We start from the raw sequence: 23,621 nt of genomic DNA on the forward strand, positions 1-23,621 counted from the left end.
GAGATTTACAGAGGGGGAATACAGAGATAAAGATTTCGGTCTGCACTTTTACTCCCCAAATAACCACAACGCCGAGCTGAGTGGAATGGAAGCCAGGAGCCTCTTCCGGGTCTCCCACACGGGGCAGGGTCCCAAGGCTTTGGGCCGTCCTCTTCGGCTTTCCCAGGCCACAAGCAGGACGCAGGGAGGGAAGTATGAACTGAGACCCATAGGGGATGCTGGTGCATTCAAGGCAAGGATTTAGCCACTGAACCATCATGCCGGGTCAGGAATCTGGATTTCTGTCCAGCTCCAGAAGCTGCAGGTGTTGGCCCCCTAGACCACAAGTGAGCAGGAGGCCAATGAGGGGTGATAAAATGCTCTTGGGGTGCAGCTGAAGCTGAATGTGGGTTGAGTCACTTCTTGAACATCCGCTAAGACATTGCTTCAAGACCAGTGGAGACCAGTGGCCCCATCACCTGCCCGGGCTGGCAATGAAGAGTAAATAAAGGGGTGGAAGGGGGCCTGGTTTTGGAGACAGGAAGGAGTGAGGAGGGCACTAGGCCTGCCCTCTGAGTCTGGAGGAATGTGAGAGGAAAACCCATCTGTCCTGGAAAGGAGGGCAGAGCCAGCAGCATCCCCACGGTGGGAGGGGCTGGAAAGAGTCCTTAGGGACCAGGGCTGCCTTAAGGCAGTGGGCTGGAGGCGGAGCAGGGCAAAGGCAGTGCCAGCCCTGAAGCTAAGGACAGATTCCCTTCTTGCCTTTCTCTTTCTGTTTGTTTTGAATTTATTTATTTATTTGAAAGGTACAGTTACAGAGAGAGAGCTTCCATGTGCTGGTTCAATCCTCAAATGGCTGCAACAGCCAGGGCTGGGCCAGCTGAAGCCTGGAGCCCAGAGTTTCTTCTGGGTCTTCCATGCAAGTACAGGGCCCCAAGCACTTGGGCCATCTTCTGCTGTTTTCCCAGGTGCATTAGCAGGGAGCTGGATGGGAAGTGACACAGCTGGGACTCAAACTGTGTGGGATGCTGGTGTCTTGGGCAACTCGACCTCCTGCACCACAACATTGGTGCCAAAGACCAGATTACAAGAGTCTAAGGAAATATTTGTCCATAAAATCTTCTGGAGATTTCTGGTTTCTTGGACTTTAAAAACATTGTCACTTTTAAAAGATTTATTTATCTGAAAGGCAGAATTACAGAGAGAGGGAGAGATACAGAGAAAATTCTTCCATTTGTTGATTCACTTCCCAAATGACTACAATGGCTGGAGCTGGGCCAGTCTGAAAACTTGGGAACCAGGAACTTCTTCTGGGTCTCCCACGCAATGTGCAAGGTCCCAAGAACTTAGACCATCCTGTGCTACTTTCGCAGGCGATTAGCAAGGAGCTGGATTGGAAGTGGAGCAGCTGTGGGATGCCAGCACCACAGGCAGCAGCTGTTTGCACTACACCGCAGTGCTGCACACTCCCTCCCTCCGTGTGTCATTTTATAGGACATGAGAATAGCATGAGTCTGCCTGCACGTGATCCAGACTGTGTGTGCATGACCCTTAGCACAGAAATAAGATCCTGTAAAGATGCCACAGGCTCTGCTCCCTGGCCCTCATGCCAGAGAGGAAAACATCACCTCCAGGTGTCAGGCGAAGGTTGGAGGCCAACTTGTATTTTAGCTTGGAAAAGGAGCAACCATGCAGCTCTGGGGTGTAGCCTGGAAGGAAGCCTCAGACACTGCCCTGAGGACTGTACCGTTCCCCAGGCTCTGGGTCTACCACTGTTCATGGGGTCACGTGGGCAGGCAAGGCCAGGACCAGCAGCAGCCTGCACTTCACAGCCACCTGTGTCTCCAGGGTGGGCTCTCTGGAGCCTCATTGGCAGGTCCCAACTCTCCCCACCTCCCCCAATACACACACACACGCACGCACACGCACACTCTGCCTACCTCTCACTTTCTTGCCCCCTCCCTCCTCAGCCTCTGCAGAAGGGTAAAGAGGCAGGGTTGGGGTGTTTGGTTGGTAAGGCTGAGTAGAGGGAGGAGGCTGGAGGGAGCTTAGCTGGCCTAGAGTCAGACGTGCCATGGGAATCTTCTAATGGTCTTAGGATGGCTAAGCTACTCCGGCCCCACCCCTGCTACCAATCACGTCTGTCTTGTCTGGAGGTGAGGAAAACACTGGTCAAGAAGGGGAAAGGAACTCGAGGACCCAGGCCTAAGCTATCGGTCAGCAGAGGCCTGGCAGCACAGACTCTGGTCGCTGACGTCCCTCAGGGCCAAGATGGGGCAGCAGTTCAGCTGGGAGGAGACGGAGGAGGTCGGCGAGATGGATGTGGCTGAGCTCCAGGAGTGGTACAAGAAATTTGTGGTCGAGTGTCCCAGTGGCACCCTCTTCATGCACGAATTCAAACATTTCTTCAAAGTCTCAGGCAATGAGGAAGCCACTCAGTACATAGAGGGCATGTTCCGAGCTTTCGACAAGAACGGGGTAAGGCACCCTGGAGGGGAGGGATGGTGGACAGTGTTGCCTGGTGCCCTTCGCTTTCTTAGCCATCTTGGGTGAGCTCCCTGTCCCCAGAAGGAACTCTCTTGCCCAGAGGTGGTTGGGAAGTAGGGATGGGTTTAGTGGGAAATAGGGGCTGGTGTTTCACCTAGCAGTGGAGATGCCCACATCCCACATCAGAGGGCCTGGCTCCAGTGCCCAGTTCTGTCTCCTAACTCCAGCTTCCTGCTAAGGCAAACCCTAGGTGATAGCGGTAATGACTCAAGTAACTGAATTCCTGGCACACTCACACGGGAGACCTGGATTGAGCTGCCAGCTCCACCTCCAGCCTGACTCAGTCTAGACCTGTATGAGCATTTGAAGAGTGAGTCAGTTGATGGGATCTCTCTGCCTATCACCAAAAAGAGAGAGAGAGAGAAAGTGATTTTTTGAAGTACTGAACATCAAAAGAAGTAACTAAATTATCAGGACATACATTATCAGGTCATAAGTGGCAAGTTCCACTATCATCAATATGTGAGACTGCCCTATATTCATCTAAAACTCCAAAGCAATACAGATCCAAGATCCAAAGGGGATTACTAAACCCTTGGATGTAATTTCCCTGAATAACTTCTCTCTTCTTCTAAATCAGCATGTAATAGTAGTCAGTTGCCTTAAAAAATGATTTATTTTCATTTGAAAGGCAGATTTTACACAGAGAGGGATATGTAGAGAAAGGTCTTCCAACCACTGGTTCATACAGCCAGAGCTGAGCTGAACCAAAGCTGGGAGCAAAGAGCTTCTTCCGTGCCTTAAAGATTTTTCGATTTTGATGATTCTGCGTTTACAAAAACCAAGAACAGTCCAAGTAGTAGCCCTCTTGTACAATGTATCTCAAGTACCGTATCATTCTCTCTGCACATATACACACATTATCGCGTGTTGTGTACACATAGACACCATACACAACATGCGTACATAAAATACAAATGTACGTGTATTTCTCATAAGAGAAAGTGGCAGACACCGTGTTTTTCACCCCTAAATAGCTCAATGTGTATTTTCTCTAAGAATGATAACATGACTTTGAGTGCAATTATTAAATCAAGAATTTTAACATTGATCAAAATTCTATTACCTAAGTGACAATCGTGTTCAGATTTAGTTGGCTGTCCCAACAATGTGCTTTTTGAATCAATATGAGTTTTGGTTGACACATAGTAATGTATATGGGCTGGTGTTTTGCGACACATATACCATACGGGGTGATTAAGTCAAACCAACACACACAGCCGGCACCTTGTTTACTGTGACGTGTGAAAGCTATTCCCCATGGGTGTATTTCATAGATTTCTTCTTATTTTTCTGTTTGATCAGGAATCACCTTCACTTGTCTAGTCTCCTTTAGTATAGAATCCTTAGCCACAGCTTTTCTTTCTTTTTTTTTTTTAAAGATTTTATTATTGTTATTGGAAAGCCAGATATACAGAGAGGAGGAGAGACAGAGAGGAAGATCTTCCATCCGATGTTTTTCACTCCCCAAGTGAGCCACAACAGGCCGGTGTGTGCCAATCCGATGGAGGGAACCAGGAACCTCTTCCAGGTCTCCCACGCGGGTGCAGGGTCCCAAAGCTTTGGGCCGTCCTCAACTGCTTTCCCAGTCCACAAGCAGGGAGCTGGATGGGAAGTGGAGCTGCCAGGATTAGAACCGGCGCCCATATGGGATCCCGGGGCTTTCAAGGCAAGGACTTTAGCCATTAGGCCACACCGCCGGGCCCAGCCACAGCTTTTCTTAAGTCTTGCATGACCTTGACACTTCGCAAGGTAGCAGCTCAGTGATCTTGTAGGATGCTCCCCCACCCCAACTCCACTATGTGAGTCTGTGCAGTGTTTCCTCATGAGGAAAACTCAAGTTTTCACACTTCTGGCGAGGTTCTCTCCTCCTCCCATCACAGGCCAAAGGGTCACTGCTGTATGCTTCAGGTCACCATGGACATGATGGCAGGTCAGCCTGTCTGTGACGTGGTCAGCTTCCACATGGGGTTCAGGAGATCTCTGCCAGGAACCCTGCCGTGAAGTGGCTGTTTTCTCCAGCAGCCATGTCCTGTAGGGACAGACCTAGGGACCAAGTATCCTGCTGCTCCTCAGACTGTGGCACCTCTGAGGGTTCTCTCACTCAGGGATTTGTGGACCGGTGTTCAAATGTAGGAAAGAATTGTCTATAAGTTCTCAGACCAGGGCTAACTCTGTTCTCCATCTTGCTGCAGTCTTTAGCCAGGGAGCTCCGGTTTTAGATAGTCAGTGGGAGATTTCTTGAGCAAATACAGTGTTCACAGGTCTAACTCACGTATCAGAACCTGAGGCGATGGAAATGGGGGTTCACTGGTGGCAGCGGGAGGAATGCCTTGTCTCCCCCTTGCAGCCCTCTTCCCTCTGGTGGTCGCCCTGGGATGCAAGAACAGGGAGGCTGAGGGAGGCCACAGGTCCTTTGCAATTCTTACGTAACTCACCTCCGGTCTGCTGCAGATGATGCCCCAGTGCCCAGGCCCTGCCTCAGTGGGCAGAGGCGTTTCCATTCTTCCTGCGTAATTGGACCTGACAAGGGCCCATGCCCTGGGCTGGGATTAGTCTTACTGGCAACTTTCCCAGTCATGATCCGGGGTGTGTGCCGGAACTGCGAGGTGGGATGCCTTGTCAGGAAGGGAAGTAACCGCACTAAGGTGTGCCTCATACCACACAGGGGTTACTGTGAAGACAGAATCCTGTTGGGAGAGAACACTGTAAGACAAGAGGTTCTGGCCAAAGACGGAGAGGAGATTTGTCCTCAATGTTGGCTTTTCTCGCTTTCCCCTGGACACTCACTCCTGCACCCCAGGCTCACGTGCTTGGCAGAGATGCTCCTCACATGGAGAATGCAAGTTTTCCTCCCCAGTGAGCCAGAGATGTGGGCAGCTGAGAAGCTCAGCCACTGCTGGCTAAGAGGTAGTGGACACTGCTGAGGCTCAGGGTCCTCATCTGTGAAGCAAGGACTGCATTTTCATGCTCAGTTCACACCAAGAACAAAACCAGGGGTGGCCGTTCAGCTTCGGCTCACTCAACCGCTGTGTACCTTGGTTCAAGTCCCAGCTGCTCTCCAGCTCCTTCCTCAAGCTTTCCACCAGTGTAGACTCTAGGAAGCAGCCTTGATGGCTCAAGTTAGTGGGTCCCTGTCCCTTACAGGGAGGACCTGAATTGAGTTCTGGCTTCCAATTTTGATCAGGCTTAGTTCTGGCCATTGCAATCATTTGGAGAATAAGCCGAAGATGGGAGTTCTCTCTCCTCTCTCTTTCTCTTCCTCTCTGTAACTAAAAAAAGCAAAACAAGATTGCTTTTAGTAAGTTTTGTAAGTGATAACTATGGGGACTGATGTTGTGGGACAAGCAGGTTAAGCTACCACTTGCAGTGGCAGCCTGCCCCAACCCTGGCCATTGTGGCCATTTGAGCAATGAACCTGCAGACGGAAGAGCCCACTCTCTCTCTTTCTGCTTTTCAAGTAAATAAATAATTGTGAAAGAATACACAACCATAACTAAGACTTTACCCTAAAGAAGTTACCAGGGGTGCAACAAAAAAAATACATGTGTTCATTGTGTAACAGAAAATTACAGAAACAACAACAGCAAATGCCCAATATCCTACCCACTAAACTACCTTGCTTTCTGATCTTCTTTCAGAACCTCCTGAGACCCAAATTCAGTTCAAGTCCACCATTTAATCATTGACTACATGATATGGGACCCAACTGGGCATGAGTGACACTGGGCTGGGCATGGGGGAGAAATGCAAGCAATGCCAACCCCTCCCTTTCCTCTAAGGGACATAATGTGATTTGCCAGAGCAAGTCCCACTGTGTGTAGAATAGACAGCAGGTGCTACAGATGAGGGTGGTGTGGGGCTAAGAAAGCTGTGGATTAAGTGGTCCAAGAAAGAAGGCTTGCTGGAGAAGGGGGGCCCTCATGCTAAGCCTTGGAGGATGGAGGGGATTGGTGAACATAACGGATAAGAAAGCAACCCCCCCCCCAAAAAAAACCTCACCTTGAGGCCAAGAAAAACCTGAGTGAAGGTGCAGAGGCTGCCCCAGTGGCAGGCATGGACAGGGCTTGCACCTGAATCCCAGGCAGGAGGGGCTGTGGCTGGAGCAGCCTCATCAGCAGCCACATCCCACACAGGACAACACCATTGACTTCCTGGAATATGTGGCAGCCCTGAACCTGGTGTTGAGGGGTACCCTGGAGCACAAGCTGAAGTGGACCTTCAAGATCTACGACAAGGACCGCAACGGCTGCATCGACCGCCTGGAGCTGCTCGACATCGTGCAGGTCCGCGTCTGTCTGTGGTAGCAGCCCTGGGATCCCTGTGCACATGGGGTGCGGAGCACGACCCCTGGGGTGGGGTGTTAGAGAGGCAGCTGGCAGGGGCATTTCCTGGGCTGAGGGGCGGGGAGAGGTCATGTTAGACAAGGTGGGAAGTCAGCTACAGTAGCAACCCAGAAAACCTGTTCTGTCTGGGCTGTACCCTTCTAAATATTGCATGAGTCAAAGAGATAACACACTCTTACACACACCAATAATCGGAACATGGAACACAGCTAAAGCTGGCCTTGCAAAGAAACATAAACATGAGAAAATAAGAAAGACTGGAAAATCAATGACCTATGAAAAATCTCAATTAGGAAAAAACAGAAGAGTATAATAAAAAAAAAAAGTAAATTGAAGAGGGGCACAGTGGATTAAGGTACTACCTATGACCTTGACATCCCACATGAGTGGTGATTCAAGCCCCAGCTGTTCCACTTCCGACCCAGATTCCTATTAATGTGGTTAGGAAGGCACCGAGAGATGGCCCACGTCTTTGGGTCCCTGTCATTCATGTGGGAGCCCTAGAAGGAGTTTCTTGCTCCTGGAGCTCAGCCCAGCTCAGCTCTGGCCATTTCAGACATTAAGGAAGTGAACCAGTGGGTCAAGGATTTCTCTGTCTCCCTCTTTTTCTCCATCACTCAGCCTTAGAACAGACCAGCTTTCTGCCAGCGAGGGGAGGTGGTACTGGGGGCTGTGGGGGGGGGCAGTCCACACATCCGAGTTGTCTCCACAGTCGATTTACAGGCTGAAGAAAGCCTGCCGGGTGGATCTGCAGGAGGACCAAGGCCAGCTGCTCACGCCCGAGGAGGTCGTGGACAGGATCTTCCTCCTGGTGGATGAGAACGGGGATGGTAAGAGGCCGGGGATGGTAAGAGGGCAGGGCTGGTGAGGTGGGGAGGGCTGCTCACTCTCCTGCACCCCTACTCTCCAGCCATGTGTCCTCAGGCCCTCTCCCTCCCCCCCAATGACTGGTATCCTAGAGGATAACATAAAATGATGGAGGGTGGCAGGATCACATGAAGTTTGCAGGATTGACCCAACCTTCCACAGGAGCTGCCACAGTAGGTCAGCAGGTGCAGTAGAAAGAATGAAAGCCTGGGAGTCGGGCAGGCCTGCAGGATCCTTTTGAATTCTTGGCCTGCTCTTGTTTCTCTCCTGGAGAGTGGGAATCAGGGCTGGTCCTAGAAGCCAGTAGGATGAGTGCCAGGCAGAGCGGGGCCTCTTCTTAGGGTAGTTGGGGTGTCTGTCCTATAGTTCTCAATGTCTAGCCCCAGGGTTCCACAGGGAGTGAGCTAGCTTTGGCCATGTACAGAAGGGCTCTCGGCTCCATACAGCATGTTAGAGGCACCACAGGCAGAAGCGAAAAAACATCATTCACTCTGCAGACATTAAACTGCTCTAGGTTTCCAGGAGCCTCCTGGAGGACGCCAGCTTGGGACCTGAGACTGCAGCTTGCTTTGTCTAAGGACCGTGGGCACATCCTAGGAGACAGGGTTCCTCCTGCAGGTCCCAGCCTCCATTCCTCCCTCCACCACCCTCACCTGGACCCAACCCTCTGCACCCCACCTGCTCCCCGCAGGTCAGCTGTCTCTGAACGAGTTCATCGAAGGTGTGCGTCGGGACAAGTGGGTGATGAAGATGTTGCACATGGATGTGAACCCTGGAGGCTGGATCTCTCAGCAGAGGCGGAAAAGTGCCATGTTCTGAGGGGTCCCTCACCCTCTCCACAGTCCCCCCAAGCTCTCCCAAGATTTCAGCGTAACCAGGCTCTCCCCTGTGTGGGGCTAAGTAGGTCAGGTTGAGTGGGAAGAGCTACGGGGTTAGAAAGTGGAGGAGTTGCTGGGACTTGAAGGGAATAGGGGCTCTCTTCTCGGCCCCCATTAGCTACTTCTGACAGAGCTGTGCCTGACAGGAGGAGGGAATGGGGGGATGTCCCCAGGAGTCTGGGGAGAGGGGGCTCTCAGTTGGAAGCAGAGGCCAATCAAGAGGCAAAATCAGCGATAAATGCCTACACCATGGGCTGGCACTCAAGACTGTAGGAGAAAGGGTCTGGCAGGTGTTGCCACCAGAGCCAGTGGGAGTGGGGCAAGGGTTAATAAGGACATAACCCTTAGGATCCAGGGCTCATAACAAGGGGAAGAATGTCATCTTATTTCCCTGGGAGTGGCCCGCTGTGCCCAGTGCTGCTTGCCTAGCTCCTGCTGTCCTCCAACCTCTCCCCACCTCCACCCCAGGCTCCCATTCCTGCACGGACCCTCTATGGTTCCCAGCCATAAACTCACGTCTCCTTAAAGGCTGAAGGAAGCTGTCCTCCATTCCTTGGGGAGAGCTGGGCCGTAGGTTCTGGGTCAGGCTTTGTCCCTGACGGCCTTCCCCTCCCAAACCTCTGTTCCCCTCACCTGTGCAGTGAGCGGGCTGGGTCACACAAGCAGTGTGCAGATGAACATTTTTTTAATGTCATCGAGTTCTGTTGTTTCCCCAACTCTTAGGCATGATTGCAATACTGAGACAAGATTAGGAGGGAAGTGCTATGGCTGAAATGTAGCTGGGGAACTGGGGGTCCTGCCTGCCCCTGGGAGCAGGTGGGGAAGAACTAGTGTGATCCTTGTGAGCCCTGGGAAGACATGTGCTGCAGCTGAGTAGCTAGGTCCTTCCGGTCCATGTATGACAAATAAAGTTCAACTACTGCACCTGGGGTTTTGCAGCCAGGGTGTATCGTGGGAGCATCATGCCAGGTTTTCCTTTGGAAGTCAAGTTGAGAAATAAAAACCGTGGAAGGAAAAAATGAATGGTAATCCATGTAAGGGTCACACATAACCAGATTGGGCAGGTGGCCCGGGAACAAGACAGGGAGTGGGCCCCCGTGGGAATGTGCTCCCAGCCCTGATCTGCAGGCTCCTTCAGACAGCAGGTGCATGAGCTGTGTCTGCCCACGGTACAGCTTCCCACCTTCCCTCCGTGCCTGCTGCTTGGGCGTGAGCCAGCTTCTCTTTATGGGGTGGTTCTAGTGAGGGACAGGAGGGGGTGAGCAGAACACACCCAGAGATGTGCCCTCTGACGTGGTGCTTCACTCCCTGCCCTCCCACATGGTTGCCAGTCCCCCCACAGACAGCACTACAAGGAGACCAATGCAGAGGAGACAGCATCTGAGAAGACAGTGACCAATGTCCCAGCCTGAGTCGCTCCCAGGTTCCTGTGACAGCCAGGCCACTAGCATTCAAGAGCAGAAGCTAGAACAGTTGTTAGTGCTCTGTGGAGTACATGTTGCAGGCGGGTGCTCTTCAAGTTGGGGGATACAAAGATTTAGGGTGGTGGGGCCCACCCATTGCCAAGTGCCCTACTTTCCAGGCAATATCAGATATCATAGCAGCAAGAGGGACTCAAGTTGGACGAGGGCTGGCCAGGTCACTGCCCACTCTCAATGAGTCACATGCCTGTGACATCCCAAGTCCCAAGCAGGGGAAAGGTGAAGGAATTGTGGGATCTCTTCTGAAACAAATAACAACAAAATACAGCTTTCTGGGCCTGGCATGACAGCATAGTGGCTAAATCCTTGCTTTGCATACACTGGGATCCCATATGAGTGCCAGTTCATGTCCCAGCTGCGCCACCTCCCATCCATCTCCCTACTTGTGGCCTGGGAAAACAGAGGAGGATGGCCCAAAGCCTTGCGACCCTGCACCTATGTGGGAGACCTGGAAGAAGCTCCTGGCTCCTGGCTTCAGATGGGCACAGCTCTGGCTGTTGCAGCCACTTGGGGAGTGAGCCAGTGGATGGAAGATCTTTCTCTCTGTCTCTCCTCTGTAAATCTGACTTTTCAATCAAAAATTAATAAATCTTTTTAAAAATTCAATAAGCATTTAAAAAACTACAGCTTTCTCTTACATAAACGGAGCTTCTCACAATACCACCCACCTGCTCTCACTCTTTGGGTGACACAAACTTGAGCAAGCACCCACCCCCACAGCATTTGAATGTATGCAGGTGCGCAAACACACACACACACACCATGGCTGGTCATCTGTCATGATTCAGGTCTATAGTGTCACCCAGACATTCCATCCCTATCTGCTTAATAGCATTGCCAACTATTTTTTTTTAATGTGTTATTTCATGAGACAGAGAGCTCCCAGCTACTGGTTCATTTGCCAAGTGCCCACAAGGGCTGAGGTAGGGCCCAGGACCAAAGCTGGGAGCCAGGGACCCAATCCAGGTCTCCCAGCACTATTAGCAGGAAGTTAGAGGCAGGAACCAGAGCTGGGGATTGAACCCAGGGACTTCAAGGTGGGATAAGGATTTCTTAAACACTAGGCTAAATGCTCCATCCCTATGGATTAACAGAGTTGTGTTTTGTCTTTTTGGGGCCATAGGAGATGTTTCCTAAACATGGTTATGGTGGCTCCTAGCCTTGTGGTGGCTACTGGGGAGACCTGGGTCAGGTTAGGCTCAATGCTTGGAGCCCTACCCTGACCACTGCTGCCAGGCCGTAGGACAATCCTGGACTTGTCTAGGCCCAAGAGATTTCTCCCTCCACAGTGATTACACTGTAGGGAGATCTTGGGCAGTTTGGGGCAGGTGTGGGACCCAGGCTCCGCCCACCCCTGCCATCTTGGTAGGAGGAGCCCAGGTGAATTTGACCTAGAGGCACAGTTGCTTGGCCCTCCCAGCTGCATGTGTTTGTGGAGGGACCTGGGCCCGGTCAGGTTCAGTGCTTGGATCTCTGGGATCTTGAGGGTGTGGGTTTACAGGGAGTCTGAGAGATGGCACAGGTGCGCATTGGCAAGGACCTTAGGGTCAGGTCCGGGTGAGAAATGACTTCTCTGGAACTTCCATGGTGAGGCCACTCTACTTGAAGGGCTACAACATGGAACCCACCAGAGAGATTCAGAAAAGGGAACAGGTTCTGTGAGGCTGAACCATGAAGTCGACGAATATGTGAGTGAATCAGGTCTGGGGGTAGAATCTGCAAGGCAATATGTGGGCTCACCCATGGGGAACAGCAATCTCTGTTGGCATGCACAAGAACTGTGGCTGGGAATAGGCTTGGTTGGGAGCTAAGGGGATGTCCCAGATGGGTTGGAATTTCCATCGGTGAACGTGAATGCCAGAATCAGTGCACTGACCTGAGCTGAACACGGCTGTAATCTCCCTCAGCACAGGTGTGGCCTGGGTCTGGGAAGGACCAGGCTGGGCTAGACTCCAGCACCCACTGGTAATTGTGAGAGGGTGAGTGTATAGTGGGTTGGATTAGGTCTCAGCTCCCACTGAACCATGTGGGAGCTGTGTCTGGGTATGACCAGGTGTGGATGGGCTGCAACACCCAACAGTAAGAATGAGAAAGGGTATGGGCCAATTGGGCAAGGATATCATTCCTGCCAGGACAACAGGTAGACAAAGTCAGCCTGGGCCAGAGACCCACCAGTCTGTGCAAGATCTGCCACTAGGAGGAGACTGGATAGAGCAGTTTTGGTGAACTGTCAGGTTGCAGGCCCTGCAGGTATGTACAAGAACCAAGGCAAAAAGAGCAGCCCAAACCAGACCAGGTTACAGCACCATTGGTATACATGTAGGTTAGGTCAGGGGGTGGGCCAGTCCAGGCCAGTTCATAATATCCACTTGCAGATTTGAGAATCAGGATGGAGTGCGGGGAAGGAAAGGAAGGAGTCAGGCCACATCACCAGTCAATTCACACTCAAGCCGGGACTGGAGGCTTCCTGGGAAAGGCTAGGCTGCAGCACCAACCATCACAAGCTGAATTGGGGGCAGGTTGGCTCAAACAAGGCAGAAGTACCCACTGGTGGATGCCAAGGAAGATGAACCATGTCATTCAGGAGGTGGTGGTTGTTGGGTCCGATGAGGGGTCTGGAGGGCCCTGAGTCTCCTGGCTCAGGTTCTAGGGCCCACCTACATGGTGGGTGTCAGGTCAGTGAGCCCCAGGTGTGAAGGGTCCAGGAGGCCCTGAGTTGCATGGCCCGGGGCCTTGGGCCCACTTTTATGGTAGATGCTGGATCCGTGAGCCCCAGGGGTGGGAAGCCTGGAGGAGCCTGGGTCTCCTGTCCAGGTCACCCAGTCCACCTGTGTGGTGGGGGCCGGGTCCATGAGCCCTGGGGGTGTGAGGTCCAGTAGGTCCCGGGTTGCATGGCCAGGGGCCATGGGCCTGCCTGTGAGGTGGTTGCTGGATCCATGAGCCCCAAGAGTGGGGGTCTGGCATGGCTCAGGTTGCTTGCTTCAGGTCCATGAACCCACCTAGCAGAACTGGTCCTCCCAGTGCCGAGGATGAATTGCTGGACGACAGACTATGGTGCACATGGAGGACATGGTAGCTCATTGGGGACTGCAGAGGACATCTGGTACCATAGCAAAGAATGGAGAACAGAACATATGGACAACTACCCCAGCCAAATAATGACAGCAAATAGCTGGATGATTGGAGACTATAAGGTAGATGGTGTCAGCCAATGGACATTGGAAGGATTCCTCATCCATAGATCAGCAAGATCAACAGCATTTTGAAACTATCGCATCCACCTGGGCAGAAGCTTTGGAACATGCACCACTGTGATCCTGGGTTGATATCGGGTGGCCTTTCCCCATCCTCGGGTACCAGGATGGTAGGGAGACTGGGTATGGCCTATCCCCTTATCTCTCCCCTCCCCTCAGAAAAGGGAAGAAATAGAAAGCTTGGAAGCAATGATCACACCCACTTTTCCCTAACCCTGGATCCTTCCCACCCTGATCAACTATGTAAACATCATCTATAAGTATGCATGTACATATTGGCTATGGCAACCCGTATTGTTTCACATTGTATGAAACTGAAACCCTAAGGGATATTCCCAGTTTACACCTGGGTGCCCCACACGCATCACACAGATGCACCCCCAGCCTCTCACACACCACATTTACATGCAGCCCTCAACCCCTCTTTCACATCCAAAGTTGAATTGAGTTATTGCTGCGATGCTGTCTCCAAGTCTACAGGTGTCTCCTATAGAAACCACTTCCCTGGCATATTTTATTATGACATGCTTGGTTGTGGCTCTCCTCATTGGCCTATGAGGTCCTGGAGGAAGAAGCCATCTTCTTCATATGTCTTACACTGAGCATTAGTTCACAACAGGTGCTCACAAGAGAGGACTGGATCAGCATAAACACATACGTGGGCTACAGTGCTGTCTTGAGGGACGGGGGTGCAGTGCCGGCACTGAGACTATGGACACAGCCTCTGTAAGACTACCCAGGGAGCCCTGGGAAAGCCCAGTCCTGCCTCACAGTCACACGTCCAGAAGACTGGGGACTGCACTGCCCAGTGGGGAAGGTGGGAGAGAGGCCGGCAGGGGTATGGGAGGAGCAGGAGGCCACAGGAATGCTGAACATGGAGCCCGTCCCTGCCTCCCAAGTCACCCAGAGGTGACCTTTCCCCAGGCCTGGCTCTGGACGCCACCATGCTCTGCAAGGAGGGAAGCCGAGCCTTCTTGGTCGGTGGATTCTACGTGGGAATAAGACAAGAACACCAGTGACACCAGGTGCTAGCACACTGCTCCGAGCCCAGCACAGAAACAGCTGGGGTGGATGGCTCAGGCAGCAGCCTCGGCTGCCCCTTCGCCAGCCTCCTCTTCCTGCTCCCCATTCTGGAGCCTGCGCACAATGCGGGTGAGGTCCAGGCTGCGCGTCAGCGTGTCCAGCAGCATCCGGTCCTTCTGTACACCCTCCATGAACTCCTCCAGGGACAGCTCCCCTGGTGGAGAGAAAGGGAGACGTGGCAAGGAGGACCCAGAGCCGGGCTTGTGGGAGGCAAGGACGGAGTCCATGCTGGGGGATGTGGGCTGTGGGGCCAGCGTCCAGGGGCAGACGGAAGAGGTGACAAGCAAAGGATCTTGGTGCCTCTTCCCCACCGCCCCACCCCCTGGGAGCCCCATATCCGTGGGCAGCCTCCCCTGGTGAGCCCCTCCTAGGTCCCTCACCATCCCCATTGACGTCAATCTTGGAGAACACGGTGTCTGTGAACTCCTCGGCAGTCATGGTGGAGTCGCTCCAGGGGTTAATGGTTCGAATGGCCTGGGAGGGCAGAAGAGGCATGAGTGAGTGGCCCCAACAGACTCTGGGTACAGAGGCAAAGACCCGGCCGGGGACACCCACATCTCCCAGCAGAGCCCAGCAAGGCCCTCCCACCCAGCTTCCTGCTAATTTGATAGGGAGCCAAGAGTGACAGCGACATGGGAGACCCATATAGAGTGTCACGCTTTTGGCCTGACACAGGCTTGGCTGTTGTGGATACGTAGGTAGTGAGCCAGAGGATGGAAGCTAGCTCTCTCAGGCTGGCACAATGGTTCAATAAGCAAATCATCCACCTGCAGTGTTAGCATCCTATATGGGCACCAGTTCTAGTGCCGGCTGCTCCATTTCTAATCCAGCTCCCTGTTTGTGGCCTGGGAAAGCAGTTGAGGACGGACCAAAGCCTTGATTCCCTGCATCCACATGGAAGACCCAGAAGAGGCTCCTGGCTCTTGGCTTTGGATCAGCTCTGCTCAGCTTGAGCTATTGCAGCCATTTGAGGAGTCAACAAGTAGATGGAAGACCTCTCCCTCTCTCTCCTTCTCTCTGCCTTTCAAATAAACAGCTAAGGGGCCCCAGTTTTATAAACTAAGGGGACAGTGAGAGAAGAAACCAAGTGGAGCAGCGCCCCGGCCTTAGGCAGGGCCTCAAGAGTCCGGTCCACTGGTACCGTGAGGACACTGAGGCCTCAGACGGAGAGGGACGTGGCCCGGGCCACCTCCCGACACTCAGCCCCTCAGCCCCAATCCTCTCCCAACCCTGAGGCTGCGGCTCCGGTCAGCTCCCAGTCCCTCCGGGCTGCTGCTGCCCCTGCCCGGCCCTCGGCACCTGGCGTTACCCGGATGATGGTGAGCAGCTCGTCGCGGTCGATGCACCCATTGCCGTCGACGTCGTAGAGCTTGAAGTACCAGCGCAGCTTGTGCTCCACCTTCCCCTTCAGCACCAGACTGAGCGCCGCCACGTACTCCATGAAGTCGATGAAGCCATCCTGCACGAGGGGCCACGAGCCTGAATGCGCGCAGACGCCGGCCACGCAGACCACGCCCTCCATGTCAGGCCCCACCCACGGAGACACGCCCTTCCGCCCAGGCCACGCCCTCCCGATCGAGGCCAGACCCTCCTGGACCACGCCCTTCCCTCCAGGCCCCATCCCACCAGTAGGGCTCCACACAGCCCCGACCACGCCCTACCCATTAAGTCCCGCCCACCAGGGCATGCCCTTCCCACCAGGTCACGACCAACAGGGCACGCCCTCCCTCTCAGGCCCCACCCACCCGGACACGCCCTTCTCATCAAGCCACGCCCCACGGCGTGTTTCAACCAAGACCTTCTCACCAGGGTCACGCCCAGACAGGACCACGCCCTTCACGCAAGGCCCCGCCCCTACACCAGCCCCGCCCCTCTGCAGTCAAGAGAAGACAGGTGCTGGGGTGGGAGGGGGAACAGGCGCCCTGTCAGGGCACAAGGCTGGGGGTAGGGACACATGTGGGGCATTTCCTCCCAGATTGGGACTTGAGCTGTAGGATTCAAGACTCAGCAAATGGGCCCGGCGCGGTGACCTAGCGGCTAAAGTCCTCGCCTTGAACGCCGCCGGGATCCCATTTGGACTCGTGTTCTAATTCCGGCAGCTCCACTTCCCATCCAGCTCCCTGCTTGTGGCCTGGGAAAGCAGTCCCAGGACGGCCCAAAGCCTTGGGACCCTGCACCCGCGTGGGAGACCTGGAGGAGGCTCCTGGCTGCTGGCTTTGGATCGGCACAGCACCGGCCGTTATGGTCACTTGGGGAGTGAACCAGAAAACGGAAGATCTTCCTCTCTGTATATCTGACTTTCCAATAAAAATAAATAAATCTTAAAAAAAAGAAAAAGACTCAGCAAGTTAGAAACCCTGACCTCGTAGTGTCAGGGGCATCGGTTTGAATCCTGGCTGCTGTAAGACCTGGGACAAAGGGCGGCCTCTATTTTCTCATCTGAGGTAGTTCTAATCCTGGTGACCCCACTTCCCATCCAGCTCCCTGCTAGTGGCCTGGGAAAGCAGTCAAGGATGGCCCAAGGCCTTGGGACCCTGCATCGGTGTAGGAGACCCAGAAGAAGCTCCTGGCTCCTGGCTTTGGATTGGTTCAGCTCCCCATTGTGGCCATTTGGGGAGTTCACCAGCAGATGGAAGATCTTTCTTTCTGTGTCTCCTCTCTCTAAATCTGCTTTTCTGGTCAAAATAAATAAATCTTAAAAAAAAAAAAATAGGGCCCAGTGTGGTGGCCTAGTGCCTAAAGTTCTCGCCTTGAACACTCCAGAATCTCATATGTGCGCCAGTTCTAATCCTGGCAGCTCCACTTCCCATCCAGCTCCCTGCTTGTGGCCTGGGAAAGCAGTTGAGGATGGCCCAAAGCCTTGGGACCCTGCACCCGCATGGGAGACCCAGAAGAGCTCCTGGCTACTGGCTTTGGATTGGCTCAGTACTGGCTGTTGTGATCACTCGGGGAGTGAATCATCAGATGGAAAAGCTTCCTCTCTTCTCTCCTCCTCTCTCTGTATATTTGACTTTGCAATTAAAATAAAAATAAATCTTAAAAAATAAAGAAGATGGGAGGTGCTTTGGGAGGAAGAGGAGTGGTGGAAAGCACAGGCACGGAGGTCAGCCCCTGTTCTAATTAAAGTTCGTGCTTGGACATCAGAGTGGGTGGAGTGAGCGATGCCAGGGAAGGTGTGAGTCAAGCAGAATTCTGAGGGGAGCAAGGTGCCAGGTGCACAAAGACTCCAAAACAGGGCTCTGTGTAGCAGAATCGAGGAGGCCAGAGGGGATCAAAATTTGAGGTTAGTTTACTTTTTATTTTAAAAATATTTATTTGTTTGTTTGAATAGCAGAATAACAGAGAGAGGAGAGAGAGAGAGAGAGAATGAATTACTCCCTGAAAGGCCACAACAGCACACCAAGGCTAGGTCAGGCCAAAACTAGGAATTCAATCCCAGATGTCCCATGTAAGTGGCATGCCCGAGTACTTGAGTCATTGCCTGCTGTCTCCCAGGGGATGCTTTAGCAGATAGCTAGATGGGAAATGGAGTAACTGGAACTCGGACCAGGCACTCTGATCGGGGATGCAGACGCTGTAAGCAACAGGTGTGCCACAGTGTCAACCCCTATCTTACTTCCAATGGAAAAAAAGGGCTGAGGTTTGGGGATTGAACAGGTGGTTCTTACAAAAGACAAAAGGGACAGAGATGGCAAACCAATGGCTCTCAAGTTAGGCAAGTCCAAGGCCAAGAGTCCGACTCTCCCTGGCATCCTATGTGTGATGCTAGAGTGGGAGGTAGGGGTCGTGCAGCAGGTGTGTAATCACCTAGAGAAGACAAGTCCTGTGGATCGGGGGTAGGGGCGCTCTGCTGAGGACTCCCTGCTCCTGTACAGGGGTGATCGCTTCTTCCAGGGCCTGTGGGAACCTGTCTCCTGGTCTCCTGCTCCCTTGTGCCCCCTGTCCCCTTCAGGAGTGGCCTGAGGCCACTGCCCTTGAGGCTAGAGCTCCAAGCTGATAATCAGCTTGAGTCCCTTGGCTCCAGAATTAGTGTGTCTTAAATAGCCACTGGGCCCAGCTTTCCTGGGACAAGGGTGGGGGGGTGGCCACCTCCCATGGCCTCTGGACCATCTGCATGGGAGCGGAGCTTCCCCTGGGCACCTTTCACAGGAGGGGATGGCAGGGATGGGCACCAGCAGTGGGGCAGGGTTTGTGGGCTTGCATTCTCTCACTGCATCTTGACAAGTGAGAAGATTTACTGATGAAACAATGAGGGCCTACCCAAGCCAGCTAGATCTCGCTTACGCGGGGAGATGGACACCTTTGATCACATGCACTGGAAAAGCTCCTGGTGTTCCCAGTGGCCCAAGCAGCTCTGCCTGTCCCCAGTCTTAGCATCCACAGAATGTCACGGTGACCCAGGTAACGGGCTACCTTCCCCAGCCCGGCCAGGGCTGCAGCCTCATCCACTGACTCTCTCTGGTTGGTTCCAACGAGCCCCAGAGATCTTTGCCAAAGCACCGCAAACAGCATAGCACATATTAAGTGCTCAATGCCTACCTTGGCCAGGCTCACACTCATTTTGGAAGCAGCTGAAGTGTGTGGTGCCTGGGACAGAGGAAACCATGCTAGAGTCAGCCTCCGAAAGGGGAGAGGGGCAGGGCCAGAGTCTGATCCATTTCTGAGTCCCCATGGCCTGCCTCCTGGCAGGTGCCTAACAAATGTCACATAAACTGAACCCCTAACATTGCAAGTTTTCCTCCTAAATAAATGATTATACACAGGAAGTCACAGCTCCAGCGAACATCTCTGCTCTTCTCCACCACCCCCTGCAAGCTGGCCAGACTCCCCGCTTTCCCAGTGCCCATGTACCTTGTTGAAGTCAAAAGTTTCAAACATCTGCTGCACATACTGGCTAGCCGTTGGACTCAGGTTCTTGAGGCCAAAGAACTGGCGGAACTCGTAGAGGGTGAGCTGCCCAGAGGGGCACTCGGTCATGAATTTCTTGTACCACTGGTGGCACTCAGTGCTGCTCAGCTCCTCCACGGACTTGCCTTCCACCACGTTGCCCATCTCCTGGGGCTGCAGGAGGAGGCAGATGCCCCCTAGCCTGGCAGTTCCTATTCCCTGCCTCAGGGCAGCACCTGGGCGGCCCCTTCTCAAACCAGGCCCTCCTCTCACAGGCTTGGCTCTTGCAAGGCTGAGCAGAGCAGGGCAAGAATCTGATAGGAGACAGTGGAAGAGAGCCAGTGTTAAAAGCTGCCCCCAAACCCCAACTCACCACTGCACCCTGGGGAGCTGGGGTAAAAATAGAACAAAGCTCCAGAAGCAGAGGCCAGGGGATTACAGTCGCAAGCAAGAGGATGTTCTTACCCAGTTTGCAATCACCTAATCCCTTCTTACCAAGGCATAGTGGGTGGCCAGCCAGGGGCTACTCTAATCCTTCAACCTCTCCCGCTTTGAGGAGGTTCACCACGTCCTTGGGCCCTGTTGTCTGCACTGAGATGCAATTGGATCCTCTGCAGGGCTCTAGATATGGGCTGCTGTGTCTGTACACAAACAGGGCCCTGCACCTGGCCACCAAACCCAAGAGAGTTCAAGCCTGTGCTGCTCATGGGACCACAGGTGCAGGCAGACGCTCTGGGCTTCCAAGACGAGGCCAGAGCAGTCACAGGGAGTCCACTCCTACATCAGCATACACTGCTGTGTTTTCACAGACACACGCACACACACACACATATTGTCACAAACATGCACAAGTCCCCTGGCACACGGATCCTGTTCTCTGACCACACTCCTCACATTCTTGGAGAGTACATCTCTCCCATCCTTGAGGACCTGTACTTGATCTTCCCTGTGATTTAGCTTGACACCAGGAGCAGGGACACGGGGGTGGAAAGGGCACCGAGTGTGTGTCTGGTGCCCTGGGCTATGTATGCTGAGTGTGTGAGCCAGAGCCCAGGCACACAGGTGCAGCCCTGGGAAGCCGGGCCAAGCCTAGGAGTGCAGCAGCAGCAGCAGCAGCTCCCTCTGCCGCCCAGTGCCCTGTGAGCCCCTGGCCAGCCGTGAAAGTTGCTTCATGAATGGAAACGGCGGAGAGGTGCAGGTGCTCAGAGGTCTGATGCTGCCGGCCGGTCCAGAGCCAGCCCTTGGCCTGTCCCGAGTCTCCCTGTGCTTCCTTCTTTGCTTCATGTGTGCACCAAGCCCACGTGCCCTGAGTCAGCTGAATCACTGCTCACGTGGCAGCTTCTCTCAGCAGGGTCATGGGCCCTCGGTCATGTGGTGCATGGAGGGACAGGCGTTTGGCATAGCTGTTGGGACCCTCTCCCCAAAGATGGCCCTATCCCATAGTGAAGAGCCAGTCTTTTTAAGATTTATTTCTTTAATTTTTATTGGATAATCAGATATACAGAGAAGAAGATCAACGGTTGGAGCTAAGCTGATCTGAAGCCAGGAGCCAGAAGCTTCCTTCGGTTCTCCCACACAGGTGCAGGGTTCCAAGGCTTTGGGCTGTGCTCGACTGCCCTCCCAGTCCAAGATCACAAGCAGGGAGCCGGATGGGAAGCGGGGCCACCAGGACATGAACTAGTGCCCATATGGGATCCCAATGCATGCAAGTCGAGGACCCTAGCGACTAGGCTACCACGCCTAGCCAAGAGCCAATCTTAGTATTAGTTGATCCACTTTGGATCTCGCTTCTTGCTAATACACGCTGGCGGGGGGAGGCAGCAAATGATAGCTCCAATACGTGAGTCCCTGCCTTCTATGTAGGAGACTCAGACGGGGTTCCTGAGTCTTGGGTTTAGCCTGGCCCAGCCTGGTTGTTGTGAGCATCTGGGGGGCGGTAAATGTGAACAGATCTCTCTCTCTGCCTCCCAACTGCCTCTCTCCATGAAAATAGTTTTTAAAAAGCTGTACATTGAGAAACAACCATAACAGTTTATACTTGTTGAAGGAGCTCCTAATCACAGCCTCCTGCTGTGACACCATCAGGTGTAGTGAGTGCATTCTCTGGGAGAATGGCTACTCACTGGGCTCTCGCCATTCCCTCTGCTGTGCCCATCATGAAACACTCCTCAAGGACCTTCCAGAGGGTCCTATTTGACTGCCCGGGGCTTGGATGCCACAGAATATTCTATAGTGAGTGCACTCATGATTGAAGGATTCAAGAAAGTCCAGGCAGGGCAGACCTACCATTCAATGTCTGCCAGGCTCAAGGTACACGGGTCACAGCATAGCAGGCTCACATGGCTTGGAAGAGTGTGTGAGTGAGAGAGAGACAGAGAGAGATTATTTCCATGTGAGTGAGAACTGGGGGCAAAGAATGGAAACCACATGCTGGGGTTCCCAGAGACTGTGAGTGGTGGTTATCAAAGTGTCTCCCAAGGGGTGTGGGGAGCATGAGTGACGTGGGAGTCCCTGAGGGAGAGCTTGAGGTTTCCCCAGCTGCTCTGGTTCACAGGAATCCTCCAGGGGCAGATGCCAGCCAAGCCAGAGACAGACAGACAAGTCGCCCAGTAAATGGGGCCAAGAAAAGTGGAAGAGAGGAGCCGGTGCTGACAGGCAGAAGCCGGGGTAGCAGGGCAGCAGCCTCGGGCTTGATCCATCATCCTCCAAGGTACCACCTGCCCCCTCTCCATTTCGCAGGGTCCTGGGCACCTGTAAAATTGCCTAAAGGAATTAATTGGCTCTGAAGCCGATTGGACTGGGGTCAGCTGAAACGGGTGCTCTACCAAGGCACGCCTCAAGGGGGAGCCATTCTCCAGGAAACAGGAACAGGTCACCAGGGGCTCCCGCCCCTCACTGCAGGAATGAGACAAGGAGACTCCTGCTCATATTTGTGCGCAGTGTGCAGCATGGTTGAATGCTTAAGTCTTTTTGCGTTTGTCTCTGCTGGTTTTCAAAATCCCACTGAAATGGTAATAAATGCATCTGTAAAAGTTTTTAGGAGCTAGCCTGTGGCATAGTGGGTTAAGCCATGACCTGCAACACAGACATCCCATAGAAATGACTGTTTGGTACCAGTTGCTCCATTTCCGATCCTGCTCCCTGCTAAGGTGCCCGTGGAAGCAGCAGAAAATGAGCCAAGTGCTTGTGCCCCTGCATCCTCATGGGAGACTCAGATGGAACTCTGGCATCCTGGCATTGTTGGAGGTTTATTTGGGGAGTATAAGATTTGTACAGGGAGCAACAAACTTGCCCAAACTGCAAAACAGGCACCTCTGGACATCAGGCCATTCCTGGGCCTGGATGAAAGTCGTACTAGAAATTAAGATCACAGATGCCCTGGGTGCCATCTCCACTTCACCCCAGGGAAGAGAGGGGTCACTCCCTGCCTGGAGAGCTATGGGGTTCAAGTAGGAAGAGCGAGATAGTACCCCAGCACCCTAGCTCTTGAACATCAACAAAGAGACCATGTGCCCAACACAGATGCTAAGGTGCCTGGCTCCATCCAGGGTTACCAGGCATGTGACAAAGAGTACCACCAATGAGCTGGCACAAGCACCCTGTGTTGCCCCGGGACCTGGCAGGGCGGCCCCTGGTTGCTCATCCCTCCTTCCCACATCAGCCTCAGTCCCTTGTGCACAAGAAGTATTGCCCCACTGAATATACCACCATACAGAGCTGCAAAGCAACTCCTAGGAACAAAAGTAGCTGAACTCAAAGTCAGTGTTTAACACAGCTCTGTGGGACAAAAGCAACCGGAACACGCAGGTGGCCACTTATCTCTGCCATGGCGATTCCCACCTGTTCATGTGAAGTCCCTGAGTGTGGAGGTGGCCACAGTCAGCTTGCATGGGGCCTACCGGGATGTGCCTGACCAGCACACCATAGTGTGCCACTCCTGGCAACTAAGGCTGCAGTGAGTTCTTCGAGACCAGAGGAGTAAGCCCCAGAGGGAGTCTCTCCTGGAACCCTCCCCTCCCTGCAGCTCCTCCCTGTATTCCAGTCCTGCTCAGATCCTGAGGGCTAGATAACCTCCTGAGAGAGCAGGAGTCAAGGTCAGCTGGCTATAGGTCCTTCTTATATTTGAGGGTTTGCCAAACCTGGGCCGGGGTGAGGGGGGAGGCTATGGCCTGTACAGGCTGTAGGCTCTGGATTCAGGCTCTGGATCAGGGCTGTGGGGAGGGTTGGGCTCACTTCTGCAGAGAGCAGCTGTAGGATCAAGTCCTTACAAGTCTTTGAAACTTTCTGGATATGACCTTG

The 23,621-nt window shown here is 53.4% G+C and overlaps 2 protein-coding genes across 2 annotated transcripts; one reads left to right on the forward strand and one right to left on the reverse strand.

The window, feature by feature from the left end:
- Positions 1 to 1,941: 1,941 nt before the first annotated feature.
- Positions 1,942 to 9,532, forward strand: GUCA1B (guanylate cyclase activator 1B). The gene is made up of 4 exons (XM_004590365.2): positions 1,942 to 2,457; positions 6,663 to 6,812; positions 7,585 to 7,702; positions 8,431 to 9,532. The coding sequence occupies exons 1-4, from the start codon at positions 2,251 to 2,253 to the stop codon at positions 8,556 to 8,558; spliced, it is 603 nt and encodes a 200-aa protein (XP_004590422.1). The 5' UTR covers positions 1,942 to 2,250; the 3' UTR covers positions 8,559 to 9,532.
- Positions 9,533 to 14,296: 4,764 nt separating this feature from the next.
- Positions 14,297 to 19,493, reverse strand: GUCA1A (guanylate cyclase activator 1A). Its single transcript, XM_004590364.2, has 4 exons — positions 19,287 to 19,493; positions 15,745 to 15,894; positions 14,816 to 14,909; positions 14,297 to 14,589 (listed from the first exon to the last, which is right to left on the reverse strand). Exons 1-4 carry the CDS (start codon positions 19,485 to 19,487, stop codon positions 14,429 to 14,431), a joined length of 606 nt encoding a protein of 201 aa, XP_004590421.1. The 5' UTR covers positions 19,488 to 19,493; the 3' UTR covers positions 14,297 to 14,428.
- Between the last annotated feature and the right edge of the window lie 4,128 nt (positions 19,494 to 23,621).

The sequence above is a fragment of the Ochotona princeps genome, chromosome 1, assembly GCF_030435755.1.
Source record: "Ochotona princeps isolate mOchPri1 chromosome 1, mOchPri1.hap1, whole genome shotgun sequence".
Lineage (NCBI taxonomy): Eukaryota > Metazoa > Chordata > Mammalia > Lagomorpha > Ochotonidae > Ochotona > Ochotona princeps.